This window comes from Pelobates fuscus, chromosome 3, assembly GCF_036172605.1.
Source record: "Pelobates fuscus isolate aPelFus1 chromosome 3, aPelFus1.pri, whole genome shotgun sequence".
NCBI classification, from domain to species: Eukaryota; Metazoa; Chordata; class Amphibia; order Anura; family Pelobatidae; genus Pelobates; species Pelobates fuscus.
The window spans coordinates 247318698-247336588 of NC_086319.1; the positions used below are offsets into that span (position 1 = coordinate 247318698).

General features: G+C 42.4%; 1 protein-coding gene across 1 annotated transcript in view; it reads right to left on the reverse strand.

Annotated features, from left to right (window-relative positions):
• Positions 1-9443: 9443 nt before the first annotated feature.
• Positions 9444-17891, reverse strand: part of CHCHD3 (coiled-coil-helix-coiled-coil-helix domain containing 3) — a 286257-nt gene continuing 277809 nt past the window's right edge. The window contains exon 8 of the mRNA XM_063448299.1: positions 9444-9917. Coding sequence (XP_063304369.1) covers positions 9894-9917 — 24 coding nt within the window. The 3' untranslated portion in view covers positions 9444-9893. The remainder of the gene's footprint in view (positions 9918-17891) is intronic.

Below are 17891 nucleotides of genomic sequence, written 5' to 3' on the forward strand. Positions count from 1 at the left end.
TTATCCTGTAGCACTTTACTATGTTATAAGTGGAGGAATTTCACAACTACAAGTCATCTCTGGACCAATTTGCCTCCAAAATGCTACCTCTGCATTTGGGCTTTGGCTGCAATCGTTATAAATGCTGTTTATGGAACAAGCTGTAAGAAAAAGTTTGGGGTCAGACAGAAGAGCAATTATCCATTGAGGAGGCATAAACACATTGAGGTAAGAAATCAATCACGCAAGGAGTAAAGTGTCAAGAAAAACATTTAGAGATTGAAAATTAAGATAGTTAAATGTAAGCAAACAGGTGTTCTTGAGATGATCCTCCAGAAATGCAATGCTGATCAGTAGGGAGTTCTGGGTTAAACTTTCTGAATATTGTTTAGGGCACAGGCTCTGCATAGAGCTTTGGCTGCAAGGCTTGTCTGCACCAAGTTGTGGGCGAATCATTATGAATGCTGTTGGAGGTGTGGACTGCTTCAATGAGAATATCAGATAGGCAGTAGAAATGCAATTAAATTTGTGAGCGTGTGTGCATGAATGTGTAAATGTACGTGTGCGTCTGTCAGCGAGTGTCTGTCAGTGATAGTTTCAAATAAGTGAGAGTGTATCTGTCAGAGTGTGTCAGTCAGTGACTGTTTCTGTAAATGTTTCAAATCAGTGAGTGTGTGCATCAGTGTATGTCAGTGAGAGAGCGTGTGTGTGTCTATGAGTTTGTTTCAAATCAGTTAGATTGTTTATCTGTCAGTGAGTGTCTGTGATTGTATGTGCATATCTATCAGTGATATCTATCATATCTATCAGTCTGGCACTGCATATGTTTGTCAGTGAGTGTTTCAAATCGGTGACATTGTCTGTCTGTCATTGAGAGTGTGTGTCAGGGAATGTTTCAAATCAGTGAGAGTCTGTTCAAGTCATTAAAGGGAAACTCCAGTGCCAGAAAAACGATCCGTTTTTCTGGCACTGGAGGGTCCCTCTCTCCCCCACCCACCAATCCCCGGTTACTGAAGGGGTGAAAACCCCTTCAGGGACTTACCTGAGGCAGCGGCGATGTCCCTCGCCGCTGTCTCCTCCTCCGCGCCGCTCCTCCTTGTGATTGCGTCGGCCGGTGGGCGAGACTGATCTTGCCCACCGGCAAGGAGACCTAATGCGCATGCGCGGAAATGCCGCGCATGCGCATTACGTCTCCCCATAGGAAAGCATTGAAAAATCATTTCAATGCTTTCCTATGGGGTTTTGAGCGACGCTGGAGGTCCTCACACAGCGTGAGGACGTCCAGCGACGCTCTAGCACAGGTTTTCTGTGCTAGAAACTAGGAAGTGACCTCTAGTGGCTGTCTAGTAGACAGCCACTAGAGGTGGAGTTAACCCTGCAATGTAATTATTGCAGTTTATGAAAAACTGCAATAATTACACTTGCAGGGTTAAGGGTAGTGGGAGTTGGCACCCAGACCACTCCAAGGAGCAGAAGTGGTCTGGGTGCCTGGAGTGTCCCTTTAAGAGTGTGTCACTGTGTCTGTCAATAAAAGTGTGTGTGTGTGTGTGTGTGTGTCAGTGAGGATGCAAAATGCTGTTCTACCCCAGGCCCTACATACACCACTGCACATTGGAAATGACATACACCCAGGGCCCTACTGCGCATAGGAAATTTAAGTTTAATTTTTAAAAATGACTAGAGCACTGGTGATATCTACTGATGTAATTTAGATAGCACCTTTTTCTTTGTGGGTTTGTCTGTATTACATTGTGTGCACGTACATAATGTTTTTAGTGCAGTGCATCAAATGAAATGCAGTTTTTTTGCTCTTTTTTGTTTTCTATATACCCTCACCTGTGAGTTTGGTTAAGAGGTGCTGTTTTTAAAATAATTGCATCATGGGGGGCGTGGCTGACCGCCGAGCAAGATGGCCGTCTGAGGATTTGCTCCGGCTCCCCAATTAATGCTAAAACGCAAGCAGTAAACTACCTAAGGAACGTCATCTAACATGGCACAACCCAAATCGAAGAAATCCGCCGCTAAAGCGGACAAAATGAGCTTTTTGGCCAAAAAACAGCACCTACAGGACCCGCGTTCCAAGAAGGCGCCGAGGACATAGACGCAGAACTCGTATACCCCACCACGGAAGGGGCTCGCATTCCAGACTGCCTCACGAGGAGTCATTTTGAGAAGGCCATGGAGAACATGTCTGCTAACCTGATTAAAAACTGAAAGGTAACGGCGGACCAAATCAGACAGGAGGTGAGAGATCTCTCGGGCAGCAATGATCTAGCCTCCGCGCAAGCCGAGACGACAGACCAAGTTTTGACGTTGAAACGCAAAGTGGAAAGCATGGAAGCACAAATGGCAGTCTACGAGGACAGAGTGCGAAGGAACAACCTGCGGCTGCGAGGAGTCCCAGAATCCGTCCTCCAAGACAACCTACCGCTCTTCGTGAGGGGCCTGCTACACGCTTATGCGCCAGATATCCCGGCGGACATGCTCTTAGTTGACAGAGCGCATAGAGTCTCAAAACCACGATATCTGCCTGACTCAGCGCCCCGTGATGTTCTCATCAGAGTGCATTTCTACCATATTAAGGAACTAATACTCAAAACACATGGCAGCAAGCCCAGCCCGCACGAAGACTACCCCACGGTACGCATAATGGCAGATCTCTCCGCGGCTACCCTCAGGAGACGGAGGGAATACCAGCAGGTCACAACAGAACTGCGGAACCGGGGGATTAGATACAGGTGGGGCTTCCCCACTAAGCTGTTTGTCACGCGGAATGGCGACACAAAAATAATATCCAGCCCTGAAGAAGGTATGAAGGCACTAGAAGAATGGGGCCCGCCTGACCACGCGTCCCAAGACGCCCACCGCTCCCCTAAACAAGGCCACAGGCCACAAATAGACTGACTGCCGTGCACGGAAAACTGTCACCAATGAGACTTCGCAAGTATCCTTCTTATAGCTTCTGACTCATAGCTAGCATGTCATTTCAATTGCCTCATGTTTTTTTTTTTTTTAAAGATTCTTTATTTTTCATTTTTCAAAAAAATAAGGGTAAACATTTTCACAGAAGAGAAAAGAGTAGGGTTAAGGGTATGGTTATAACAATATGGCATTACAGTAGTTCAGTTGGGTGTGGATGTGGCACAATCGAGTGTGGATGGTGGTTATTCGGGTTGTGCTCTTGGATTGAATTGCCTCATGTTTAATTGTCTATGTTGAATTTTGCACCCCCGGCAACTTTATGTGATACCACAGGTTTATTGACAAGTGAGCATCATACAATACCTTAAACAGCCAGGCTCTTTATGATAGGGTAGTGAATATGCCCCTTTGCGGGCAATCTGCAATTGGAACCACAGGACGGAGCTGGGAGAACCCTCTCCGTATATGTACAAACATCCTATCTACCCACCCTATGGCACATGATACGTCCACTGTCTGTTTTGTATTTCCCCATCATAAATATTAGTGGGAATCCTGACTGGGCACACAAACGCTAGCGGGGCACACAACATTAACCATATGAAAAGAAGCCCAGAGGCACCCATTTTTGGAGTGCACCCCCACTCTATATGAGACGACACGACACCGTGCACCCCAACCCTGTAGTAGCGGCCCCCGCTTAACCACCGGCATGCAACTCGAAGCTCCCCTTACGGGAACTGCCTGCCTGAGGTGAGGTGCTGCTAACACCCTCCCACTTATCAAACTTGATAATGGCATTTCAACCAGCTATGTACTAGCCTCACTTTTGTATCACCTGCACAACAAGTAATTGCATGTGACTGACACTCCGCATGGCCAAATAGAAATCGTACATGTTTTATGACAACCGTTCCTCAATGTCATGATGTTACAATGTTTATGTTATAAATGTTTCTGCTTCTACAAATGTTATCTGCTGGAGCCCAGACAGCCACTGACTGGTAGTCTAGACTTCCATCCCCCCAAGGTGTGCAGGACACGCCGGACCTACGAAGGTCAAGACCCTACCCCATAACCCCATCCCCCACCCGCTCACGACTCTAGTGTGTACAAGGCCATAAAACCTTATCTGACTCCTGGCCCGCCTTAATACCCCAAGCTACGACTCGTATTCATATTTGCCATCATGAAAATCTATTTGCATAATGTCAGGGGGTTAAAGGACCACTCTAGTGCCAGGAAAGCATACTCGTTTTCCTGGCACTAGAGTGCCCTGAGGGTGCCCCCACCCTCAGGGTCCCCCTCCCGCCCGGCTCTGGAAAGGGGAAAAGGGTTAAAACTTACCTTTTTCCAGCGCTGGGCGGAGAGCTCTCCTCCTCCTCTCCGCCTCCGTTCCTCCCCGTCGGCTGAATGCGCACGCGCGGCAAGAGCTGCGCGCGCATTCAGCCGGTCGCATAGGAAAGCATTCATAATGCTTTCCTATGGACGCTTGCGTGCTCTCACTGTGATTTTCACAGTGAGAAGCACGCAAGCGCCTCTAGTGGCTGTCAGTGAGACAGCCACTAGAGGAAAAAGGGGAAGGCTTAACTAATTGATAAACATAGCAGTTTCTCTGAAACTGCTATGTTTATAAAAAAATTAGTTAACCCTAGCTGGACCTGGCACCCATACCACTTCATTAAGCTGAAGTGGTCTGGGTGCCTAGAGTGGTCCTTTAAACACACCTCATAAACGACACATACTACTGGACGACTTAAAACGTAACAACGCAGACCTAGTCTGCCTACAGGAAACACACTTTGTCCATAATCGTGCCCCTACATTTACCACCCAGCAAACTGCCAGCAAACATGAACGCCCAAATCCTGGTGTGTGGTGACCTCAAGCACACCATGGACTCACGCATAGACTCCACAATCCCGGCATTGTCTGACAGACACGCTTCCCTTACACGCACAAAGCCCTCATGAAGCTACTGCACAACCACGGTTTATACGATGTTTGGAGAACACTCCATCCACAGGATAGGGAATACACATTTTTCTCACGCGTCCATAAGACCTACTCCAGAATAGACTATGTCCTTTCGTCTGGGACTCTCCTTCAACGAATTACAGACTGCTCCATAGGAAACATAGTGTGGTCGGATCATGCGCCTGTCTCGATGTCCTTCCAGGACCAATATCAACATAGAGGCAAACCCCCATGGCGTCTGAATGACACACTCTTGACAGATACTACATTTGTACAACAACTTACCAGCAACTTGCACGAGTACTTTGCATTGAATGACTCACCTGCGGTTTCCATAGCAACCCTGTGGCAAGCTCACAAAACAGTTATGAGAGGAACGCTGATAAGCCGAGCATCGTATTCGAAAAAGAAACGGGAAAAAAACTACTTAGACCTCCTGAGACAACTCAGGGACGTAACGTCCACCCATCTCCTCAACCCATCGGATCTACAAGCCAAGTCCATTGCAAGCCTCACAAGCCAACTCAACACCTTGGCCCTGCATAAAACGGCCTATATGTTGACAAAACTAAAAATGAAAACATATACTCAAGGCAACAAGGCCGGGAAACACCTAGCAACACTGTTAAAGCAAAAACAAGCGAACTCTAAAATCCCCTATCTAGTTACAAAGTCTGGAGCGAAACTCCACAACCCACAGGACATCAACGACGAGATGGCCGTATACTACCATATGCTTTACAATTTAAAAAACGACACAGCCCTCTCTCTTTTCTTTCACTATATCTATTCTTATCGTAAAATATGATGGCAAATGTAACAATAGAACCATACAAAATGCAACCGACTTGCATTTCGAAAGGATTTGGGCCTATGCTCAATAACACAAATAGATATCGATTTTTAAGCGTTTAAGATACCGATATATTAGATACGCATTTTTGATACCTGGAAATGATGAGGCATGATCTATCGACCAAAGCTTTGCCTGTATGGTACTAGGTTACATCTCTATGTTATATTTGTTTCTCATTTTATATTCTAACTTAAAATACCAGGGAGAACAGGTACTCAGCTTGATCCTGTCTATGGTTCTCATTGCAGGATACATTGATACAGTAACAGTCTTGGATGTGTTAATCCATGGCTCTTAATAGATTGATGGGACTGCGGATACACAATGTAACGATGCATTAAAAATTTATTGAAGTATCACACTTTTGTTGTACTGTTCTACCTTGAAATAAATAAAGAATTAAAAAAAAATAAAAAAAAACGACACAGCTACTCATCAGCCTACATTGGACGAAATAGACGATTTTCTACAAAAAACACCTCTGCCCACCCTATCGGAGACCCACACACAAACCATACAAGATCCAATAACCACACAAGAAATCCTGGACACCATCCAGTCACTTCCGACGGGGAAATCACCTGGCCCCGACGGCCTAACGAACACATATTATAAACGATTTACACCAATATTAAGCCCCTACCTACCCTACCTACCCACATTCTCAATACAGGCAGCATGCCACAAGAAATGCTAATGGCACATGTTGCCACACTCCCCAAAACCCGGAAAACCCCCAGACAGGTGCCAAAACTTACGCCCTATATCCCTCTTGAACACGGACGTAATAGCTAAAATCCTCTCAAACAGACTAGCGCCAGTTATCCCAACGCTGATAAAGGAAGACCAAGTAGGTTTTGTGGGCGGCACTCAGGGGGCAGACGGAACCCGTAAGGTCCTAGACATTCTGTACGGCCTGCAAGGTGGGAGGGTCCCCAGTGTACTACTTTCCCTGGACGCGGAGAAAGGTTTTGATAGGCTCCACTGGCCTTTCCTCCTTGCGGTCCTCCGTAAATTTTACTTCCCTCCTACGTTCAATTTCGCTCATCACAGCGCTATACTCAGCCCCGTCAGCGCGAGTGGTAAATGGGGGATTTATCTCCAAACCTTTCTCCATTTCCAATGGCTCTAGACAGGGATGCCCACTTTCCCCTCTACTCTACATATTGGCACTAGAACCCATGACACAAATGGTCAGGGATGATCCTAACATACACGGAATCAAGCTTAAAGGACACAAATATAAATTGTCTTTATTTGCGGACGACGTCCTCCTGACATTAGCACAAACCCACATATCACTCCCGAACTTCCACGACATCCTCACCCAATACAGCCGTTGCTCCTATTATAAACTGAATGTGACAAAGACCCTCGCCCTAGGAATCAACATCCCCAAACGAGAGATCGACCAACTTAAAGCCAATTTCACTTATGACTGGAGACAGGATCACATAAAATTTCTAGGAGTCAACTTCACACCCACACCTACAGCACTATACAAATCCAATTACCTCAAGCTACTCAACGAAATCCGAACACTTCTCCAGGGATGGAAAGGTAAATTCAATTCGTGGGCGGGACGCATAGCCTCAGTAAAGATGATAGCTCTACCAAAGATTTTATACCTCTTCCGTACCCTCCCAATCAGACTCTCCCGCACCTACATACGTGACTTACAAAATCTGCTCAACAGCTACGTATGGGAAGACAAAAAACCGCGTGTAGCGAAATCCACTATGCATGGACCACTTCTGCAAGGCGGCATGGGAATGCCGAACATAATGGGCTACTACAGAGCTGCACATATCGCGCCTATAAAAGCAGCATCCCAACAACGAGAATCGAAAACTTGGGCCATGATAGAGAAAGACCACGCAAGTGATATGCACATATGTGCATTGGCCTGGATGCCAAAAAATCAAGCACCTAAACACGCAGCACTGCTGCCCACGACCAAGCTCACCCTCTCCATATGGAACAACTACAAAAAGCGGATGAGCAACCCTGACCAAGTCTCCCCTGCCCTCCACTTGAAATCGTTGAAACATCTCATACCAGACTTCAACCACACACTCTGGCATAGACATGGAATCACGACTATGTCGCAAATGTTGCAAGGCACCCATCTGAAGACATTCCCAGACCTGGCACTGGAATTCTCTCTCCCAACTGTAGCCAAATTCTCCTACATGCAACTGAAGTCCTGGTTTGACAAGCACCCAAAACCAATATCAGTGACTGAAACGAACACACACTGGCAGGCCATAGAAAGACTATGCTTATCACCCAAACCGGCCGCCAAACTCATATCCACAATCTACATTTCAGAGAATACTCGGCTTCAAAAACATCCCCCCTCCCACATAGTGGCGTGGGAAACTGACAAAGGCAGAAAGCTTTCGGAAGCTCAATGGCGACTCATCTTCGAGACACATAAAAAACTGACTCTTTGCACAACCCACCTAGAGATAGCACGAAAAATATTATACAGATGGTATTTAGTCCCAACGCGTCTTAAATGCTACTTTCCTAACACATCTGACACCTGCTGGAGGTGCTAAAAGGACAGAGGCACCATGATGCACACATGGTGGCAATGCTCGGAGCTCCACCAATTTTGGCAACAAGTGGCGGATCTAACGATCCAATGCACCAACACACCTCTGCCACACCGACCTGAAACCTTCCTACTCCTCTTGCTGCCACACACACTGAAAAAAATACCACCGATACTTAGCATACCATATCATAGTAGCCGCACTAACAGTCATTAGCAGAAAGTGGAAACAAACCTCCCCTCCCACCATCACCCAATGTGTTCAAGTAGTGGACACAAACAAAACATACGAGATTATGGCAAGGGGCACACATCACAAACTCTCTTACTGGTCTGTAGCATGGGAAATCTGGGATAAATGCAGGCCCATCCAAGCCGCTACCTAGAGACCTCAATAGACGGGCACCTGAAGCCTCCCGAATGGAGGCAACAACCACGGTACACACTACCACTGGCCAGGCACACCTAGACCTCTAACCCAGTTATACGCTCTCCCTCTCGCCCCCCCCTTCCTTCTCACCAGACCAACTTTAGTTACTTGCACTGAGTATCGCAAATGCACCTGTATCCCGAACGAACCTCATCAAGTGAACCTGGTGGTACCAGTGATCCACCATAACAAAACCAACATCGCCCTTACTACATGGGGTTCCCCACCGACAGACTGTGACTACCCACAATGCAGTGTGCGAACACAAAGCTGATGTTACAATGTGGAACTAATCTATATGTCCCTCTCCCCTTTCTCTTTGATACCCCACCTTGCTTGCAATGTACCAACGATGTGACAAATGCAAATCATCCCCACCCCCTTCTTTTCTGAACCCAATTGAATTTTGTTTTAAGCCTTCACTTGACAAAATGAATAAAAATTGTAAAAAAAAAAAAAAAAAATTGCATCACTGCTGGTGTCAAAAATGTGTAAATCAGAGATATCCAATTATTTACCAAATTGTGAGTTGATGTAACTACTGAAAGTGAAGGAATGCCTAAGAATAAGTCTGCTTTGTACAACATTGGATGTTTTCGTGCAGTCTTATATACCTATAATGTGCATCAAACTTGGCTTTAGGTGCCTATATTGAGGTTAAAGTACATTACATACTTTCATCATACAAAATGCAAAATTTAAAAAAATGGTTTAAATGGTTATAATCTCATTCAGAAAATATATTTATTTATTTTTATCAGGAATCCAGATGTAAAAGCAAATGGCACAGATGGTTGTATACAACAAGAGAGAAAGCTGCAAGTTTTGCTTAAATAAAGGGACATCAGCAACATCATTTTAACAAAGAGACTACACATTGGTTTATTAATTAAACATGATTGTAAGCAGTATATGTAATGAAACAGTGTAATAGTTATGTAATCTTTCTAGCATGAAGATTTTACTTGTGAGCATAGAAACCTTTATTGCAGGACTATAGCATTTACAGGTTCCTTCAGCAGACAAGGATTGTAGGGGCTGAACGACTGGTGTTATTTAAGGTAAAATGACAGCGGTTCCTTCCTGTTTGACAGTGCGGCCTCTCTAAAAGAAATACAGATGCTCCCAGATACAAACTGCAGGGTAGCTGGCCTTGAGGAACACGGGGTCTAGCCTCCTCTTCCAAGCAGGGTCTAAATTAGAAAATAAAGAAATTGGTATATTAGTGGTGAGCAGACAATAGACATATCATTTTGGGACTTTGGGAAGTCCCCCTTGGGCATAGAAACCCAAGAAATCATGTTTCCACAACTATTCCCAACTTGAACACAAACAGGCATCATCTTTCAGACTTCACACACAAATATGTTGAAGAAAATTTAATTTTTGTTACTGAAAGACTATGAAGTGATCAATAAATGTAATTTAGAAGGGCAGTATAATCTCTTAGCAATTCATTTCATCGGGGAATATCATTGGCTAAATAGAGATTTCCAGTGCAATATATTCCTTTCTTAGGCACTACCTGGCTTATCTTATTAGTAAACTGCTCAATACTTCAATAACATTGGTGATTAAAACTGTGCAAGTCTTTTTTTGTTTTTTTTAAGAGAAATCATTTTTATTGGAAATGTCAATACAAATATTATACACAATACACATAACCTTAGCATCCAGAAGTATACATTTAGATTATATGGAAGATTTGTTTATACTAAGCAGTTCAAACCTGGTACAATGGCATAATAATATAAGCAATCACGAGAACTACTGTTTTTTTTGTTTTTTTATTACGTTTAAGAAATTTTCTCTCATGTCCTCTCATCCAACCTAGATTTTCTGTGGCTGTCCAATCACAGACTACCCAATGCAGCTCCCTGGTAAGTCTTTGCAAGGCAGATGCTCTGGACAATTGCTGCCAGTGAGCTAACTAAACCCGGAAGAAACAGGTCCAGTTGTCTGATTGACAGCCAGGGGCCTGTAATAAGGCTCATTTATAAAAGCATCAATTTGCACTTTTGATAGAATAAAAAAAAAAAAAGAGAGGACACACTTTACACTATACATTGAAGTGCTTTAATGGGTTGGAGTGTCCTTTTAAGTAATTAATAGCAATATCACCAATCAGGGTAATAAGCTGTGTAAACTGATAACTATTGTCAGTCATCAAATTGGCTGTCGAGAATTCTTACGACTCTGAAGTGGTCCACCTGTTTTGAAAAGTCCCATTTATGTGAACCTGGCGAAGGTTACCTGGGCCACATGCAATTTTTGTTCTGTCTGTTATTCATGTGTCAATTCAGATGCTGGCACACGGCTCCCTTTTACTACTCAGGTTGTGTAGCATTCTCTCCTTCCTCTGTATTTTGCATTATCCACATACATTTTGGACAAACTGAACCCTGCTGATTCTTATCCAGTGCTCTGTTTTGGTTTCCTTGTGATCCCAATAATGCCAACATATTGTTCCTGATTTGATTCCCTGGTATTTGACTCAGCTTGCTCTGGATTATCCTGTTTTCTAACTTGGCATTATGGATTCTGTGACTTTTGTGCTCCTTTGATCTTGGCTTGTTTTTCTTGATTACATTCTTTGCCATTTCAAATTCTTTAGGCATCACATTAAAACCTGTCACTCTTAAGTACTGGTGGTACACATCTATTCTTTATTTTAGGCTGTTCTATATATTTAGGTCTGCTTGAAAATGGAAATCACAGGGCTTGATACAGAAATCCAGTCCCAAGTGTTGCAAAGTTAACTCTACAAGTGACTATATCTCTGGCATCACCATGAAGTCATGTTAACCAAAGGCAAAGGGTTCCCTTCGATAAAGAATATAGGTCTTAACTCCCCCCATAACAGGATATGTCTTGAAAAGGGGCCAGTAATTGGTTCTTAAATGGATAATTATTTTGGTCTCAAATGGTCTGCACAATGAGTGCACGGACATTCTCAGAAAAAGAATAATTACATTCTGAGGTGCCTTGGCATACCTCCCAAGTGTCCTGTTTTGGGCCTAATTTACATGATCCCTCTTTTCTATCCTAGTGTCCCTATCTTCTATGAGCTTTAGCTTGTTGCTGTGTCTGCATGTAACAGCAATAATACTCACAGGTGTCTTTAAATTACAATAGATGTGTTCAGTGACCAGTCTGTGTAAATAATACACTTTGCTCTTGTTCTAAATTACAATTTGGTTGCATAAATTGTCATCAGTAAATCACCTAAACATTCTCAGAACAGCCCAGACTCTTGCAACACCCCTAAAATCCAAATTTCCATTTGAAATATTTGTAGGTATGTTTTGGGGATTATAGGATGGAAATTACATCATGTGAACATGTAAGACAAAACGTGCAAGGACTGGAAACAAATTTCTTGCCTTATAGGTTTTCAATTTAAATAAATGTGTCTATTTAGCTTAATTTTCACCCTATCAACTTGAGTGCTGAAGATCCCTTTTACCTGCTTCTACTGAGGATTAGGGTCCTACGAACTACAGAGTTTTAAAGGTTCAGTGAACTTTAATTCCTGCTCCATGGGACAATGGGACTTACTAGTTCGGAGTCTGGTTGGATCCTACTTTTAGCTTTTAAAAGACTCTTAGCTTCTGTTGCACAGTATGAAAATGTGTACAGGCACTCCATCCATTGCTGTCAACCTCGTTAAGGAAAGTGTACCAAGGTGTAGGTTTTAATTTACACTTTTGATGATTATTTCCGTGACTGACTGAAGGTAGAAAATATAGATGACATGTATTTTACACTAGGCAAGTCAAATAACAGGAATCCCTTAAGGAACAAGAGCCACCGGACTCTCACTCTGAAGAAACTCTTTCATGGGGACTACCTTTAATCATTGCATCATAGGCTTGCCTTTCGCCTCATTACATATATGCAAGTGCCGGTAATTGATTCCATTCTTCTAAATATAACTTTGCTCTCATCATGGATATTTAAAAACATGACAGGGACAGACTGTGTTTTTCATGCTTAAGTACTCTCTTTTTAATAAATTAAGATTCCTTTGAAAAGGACATTACATCATCATGTACATTTCTCAGATCAATGAGCACTCTGCCGGGCCTAAGAAAGATTCTGGAGGATATGAAAAAGCACCACATAACGGACAACTGTGTAACAGTTATCATCAGAAATCATGCATATCATGATCTTGGTTTATTTACAAATCTGTTTATAATATATTAGATCTCCTTCCATATTGCTCTGTTTTTTTTCCCCTTTTTAAAGCAGATGAGATTGTTCAGTTGCATATATACAGAAATACTGAATATTTCCAATTTCTATAAATATGCTTCTGAAGAGATTTTGGGAGGATCTCAGAGAGAAATGAAGGCTCCATTTTAATGGCATATTTTTGTTTGGTTTGGAATAAATTATATATATATATATATATATATATATATATATATATATGTATATATAATTCCTTGATGGAGAGCACTCACAGGACTCGTAATAGTGAAGAAGATACTTTTATTTCAGCAATCAATTCATACATCAAACTTGTCAGCGTTGACGATTCAGTCCAACCGGACAAACAATAAGTGATACCATGGCAATTCAAATACAAGAAAACATGGTGCTCATTGTAGGGTGAACGAGAGTGCAAATGAGATTAGGTGATGTCATAAGTGACGTGTGCAGATCCAAAATACGTAATTGAATAAGTTAAACCTATGAGGTTATGAACACAAGGTAAACAAAGGGAAAGTAAAGAGCATAGGAGAAAGATATATTATACATATTTACAGTATTTACAAAATACAGGGGTGGTCATGGGAGCAATCCTGGACTGGTGCATAGACAGATAGAAATATATAGGATATGATATATTTATATATAAGATATAATATATATGAATTCCCCAGTTAAGTTTACCTACCAAGTCAGTTACTCTCAGATAGACTGTTTTGGATCTTCGATAACAAACTTGGATATACGTTATACTTGAAACCTGTAGACAGGAACACAATCCTTGACACTACCAGTTTTCACCCTAAGAAATTAAAATAATCTTTATCCATATCTCAATTTCTGAGAGTGCTACGTAATAACTCTGACCCTAATAACGCCGAAGAACAAATGGAAGAGATGTACCAAAAATTTCTTGAGAGGTGATACTCTAAGCCAGGGGTAGGCAACCTTTTAGCAGCACTGTGCCAAAATATGATTGTGATGTCCTGTAGCGTGCCGGTCCTATTTCTTTAAATTGAGGTGTGTATGTTGCCATATTCTGCTTGTGTTATTTATACTGCATTTGCTTTGTATCGTTGTATTTGTGCGTATATGAGTTATTATATTGTATATGTTCATTAATAGTTTGTGGTATCATGTATAATACCTATGAATTTGGGCTGTGTATGTGGGCTGTTTGTGGAATTGTGTGTGGATGGATATGTCACATTGTGTATTTGGTAGTGTGTGTATGTGTGGGGCTGTTTGGGGTATTGCATGTGAGGCTGCATGTGGGGTTGTGTGCATGTATGTGGATTGTTGGTGGTGTTGTGTTTGTGCGGACTGTGTGTGTGTTTGTATTATTTGAATGAGGGGAGGGTTATTCTGCAGCTCTGAGGCTTCCATGGGTTTTAGTGGGGACCAGGCTGGCCAGGTACAGCTCAAGGACAGAAGCTGCAACAGGAGGCTGTGGGCTGCTCTACTTCAGTGTGGATTCCTATTCACAAGTGCTGGGAGGAAGTGATCTGAGATCACTTCCTCTGCGTGCTGCAATGCATAAATGGAGGATTGTCCTTCACCACCTTTTCATATTAACAGATATCTTAAGTTTCACTGGGACTCCTGACAGGCCAGAGCCTGTTTGGCTCTTGTACCCTTGAGTGCCGTGCAAAGGCACCTCGAGTGCCGTGCATGGCACTAGTGCCGTAGGTTGCCTACCCCTGCACAAGGAGATGTGTTTATATCAACCGGTGATATGCTTTTAGTAACTGAAGAAATGTGTATAATACCCATTGGAATGTTTATAGCAACCGGCTTAATGTTTATAGCAACCAGAGGTATGTTTATAGCAACAGGAGTGTGTTTATAGCAACCAGATATATGTTTATAGCAACCATAGACATGATAATAGCAATAGGAGATATGTTTATATCAACCAGTGATATGCTTTTAGTAACTGAAAAAATATTTATAACAACCAGTGAAATGTTTATAGCAACCGGCTTAATGTTTATAGCAACCAGATGTATGTTTATAGCAACAGGAGTGTGTTTATAGCAACCAGGTATATGTTTATAGCAACCAGAGACATGAAAATAGCAATAGGAGATATGTTTATATCAACCGGTGATATGCTTTTAGTAACTGAAAAAATATTTATAATACCCAGTGAAATGTTTATAGCAACCGGCTTAATGTTTGTAGCAACCAGAGGTATGTTTATAGCAACAGGAGTGTGTTTATAGCAACCAGAGACATGATAATAGCAATAGGAGCTATGGTTTATTTCAACCGGTGATATGCTTTTAGTAACTGCAGAAATGTATATAATACCCATTGGAATGTTTATGGCAACCGGCTTAATGTTTATAGCAACCAGAGGTATGTTTATAGCAACAGGAGTTTGTTTATAGCAACCATAGACATGAGAATAGCAATAGGAGATATGTTTATATCAACCGGTGATATGCATTTAGTAACTGGAAAAATATTTAACAACCAGTGAAATGTTTACAGCAACCGGCTTAATGTTTATAGCAACCAGAGGTATGTTTATAGCAACAGGAGTGTGTTTATTGCAACCAGATGTGGATTGTTGGTGGTGTTGTGTTTGTGCGGACTGTGTGTGTGTTTGTATTATTTGTATGAGGGGAGGATTATTCTGCAGCTCTGAGGCTTCCCTGGGTTTTAGTGGGGTCCAGGCTGGCCAGGTACAGCTCAAGGACAGAAGCTGCAACAGGAGGCTGTGGGCTGCTCTACTTCAGTGTGGATTCCTATTCACAAGTGCTGGGAGGAAGTGATCTGAGATCACTTCCTCTACGTGCTGCAATGCATAAATGGAGGATTGTCCTTCACCACCTTTTCATATTAACAGATATTTTAAGTTTCACTGGGACTCCTGACAGGCCAGAGCCTGTTTGGCTCTTGTACCCTTGAGTGCCGTGCAAAGGCACCTCGAGTGCCGTGCATGGCACTAGTGCCGTAGGTTGCCTACCCCTGCTCTAAGCCCATCTTGAATCGGGCTGTACAACAGGCATATAAATCAATCACCGAACCATCCACACGCTCTGGAATAGGCGATCGATTGATCTTCCCTCGAACACTACACACTGAATCACAACAAGTGGCGTCTAATATACATGACAACTGGGGTGTACTTAGGAAGGAAAGATACATCGCTGCCATCCTCTCTCCAACAAAGTCCTTTTATGAGCTATAGGAGAGGGAAGAATTTACGCAACTATCTGGTACATACAGATCAATATGCACTATCACAGCTATTATCCCCTGCTAGCAACTTGGGATGCTATAGATGCCTCAAATGCACAGCCTGCAATTCTATGACTCCTGGGAAAGCATTCTTTCACCCTCGATCTGGGAAGGAATACAAAATTAGATACAGGATTACCTGTACCACCACACATGTAGATTATCGCATTATGTGTCCATGTGGACTTGCCCATATAGGCAAAACTTCAAATGACTTAAGGAAACGTATGAGGGGGCACAGGTCAGCTATACACCTAACTCTCCTCAATAACTCCGCTAATACGCCTGTTGCTCGACATTTCTTAGAAGCAGGGCACTCGCCACCCTCTTTACGCTTCATGGGAATAGATCATGTACCTATGACAACATGAGGTGGCAATAGAGACACTAGACTATTACAAAGAGAGGCATTTTGGATTCAAACCTTAAACACTTTATTCCCCCGTGGACTTAACAAGAAGAACCCGTTCTATTGTTTCCTTCCAAGAAGATAACTCATGACTGATATTGTTACATTTGTTTCATGTGTTTTGTGTATGCCTTCTTACGATCTATATTGTTAGTATGTATTATTCTGATTAGATAATCCCCCAGGAGTGTCTCCTGGATAATATTAGATATTTGTATATAGCCAGTTATCGGGTTTATCCGACTATGCTATTTATTTCTTTACTAGTATGTTTAGTACCCCAGTATCCGAGTTTTTCTATTTATCCTGAGAGGAAGATCCTCCCTTATGGGACATATACTCCTGGGCCATGGGATTCTCTCTCGGGTGGTATTGCAAATTTTTATCTTTAACAGGCTTCTTTGATGAAAAACTTCTTATATATTTCTATCTTTCTATGCACCACTCCGAGATTGCTCCCATGACCACCCCTGTATTTTGTAAATATGTAGAATATATATTTTTCTCCTATGCTCTTTACTTTCCATTTGTTTACCTTGTGTTCGTAACCTCATAGGGTTAACTTATTAAATGACGTATTTTGAATCTGCACACGTCACTTATGACATCACCTAATCTCGTTTGCACTCTTGTTCACCCTCCAATGAGCACCATGTTTTCCTGTATCTAAATTGCCATGGTATCACTTATTGTTTGTCTTGAAAAAGGTCCGGTTGGACTGAAACGTTGACACTGACAAGTTTGATGTATGAATTGATTGCTGAAATAAAAGCACCTTCTTCATTATTACGAGCCCTGTGAGTACGCTCCATCAACGAATTCTATACAATAGGCCGGAGGTTGCACTGAGGCACTGACAAGACGGGGAACTATTGAGAGTGAGACACAAGGGATTATATATATATATATATATATATATATATATATATATATATATATATATATATATATATATATATATATATAGTTTGTGAGATAGTTCAGTTGGCTGATACACCATATCAACTATAACAGTCATTGTCTTTTTGAAAGGGCTTTAAATTTCCACCAATCCACTCACCTACACTGTATTCAGTTTAGTCACATAAATAACAGTGTAATTTTCCCCCCACTGATTTGCAGTATATTTTTTGCGAGTATTTAGATCATGGGTTGTCAACCTGGTCCCTACCGCCCACTAGTGGGCGTTTCAGGATTCCAGGTGGGCAGTAGGGGTTTTGGCGGCACAACAAGCTAATGCCAACTCCTCCTTTTGAGAGAGTGGACGGTAGGGCGCGAGTGCACGGGCGAG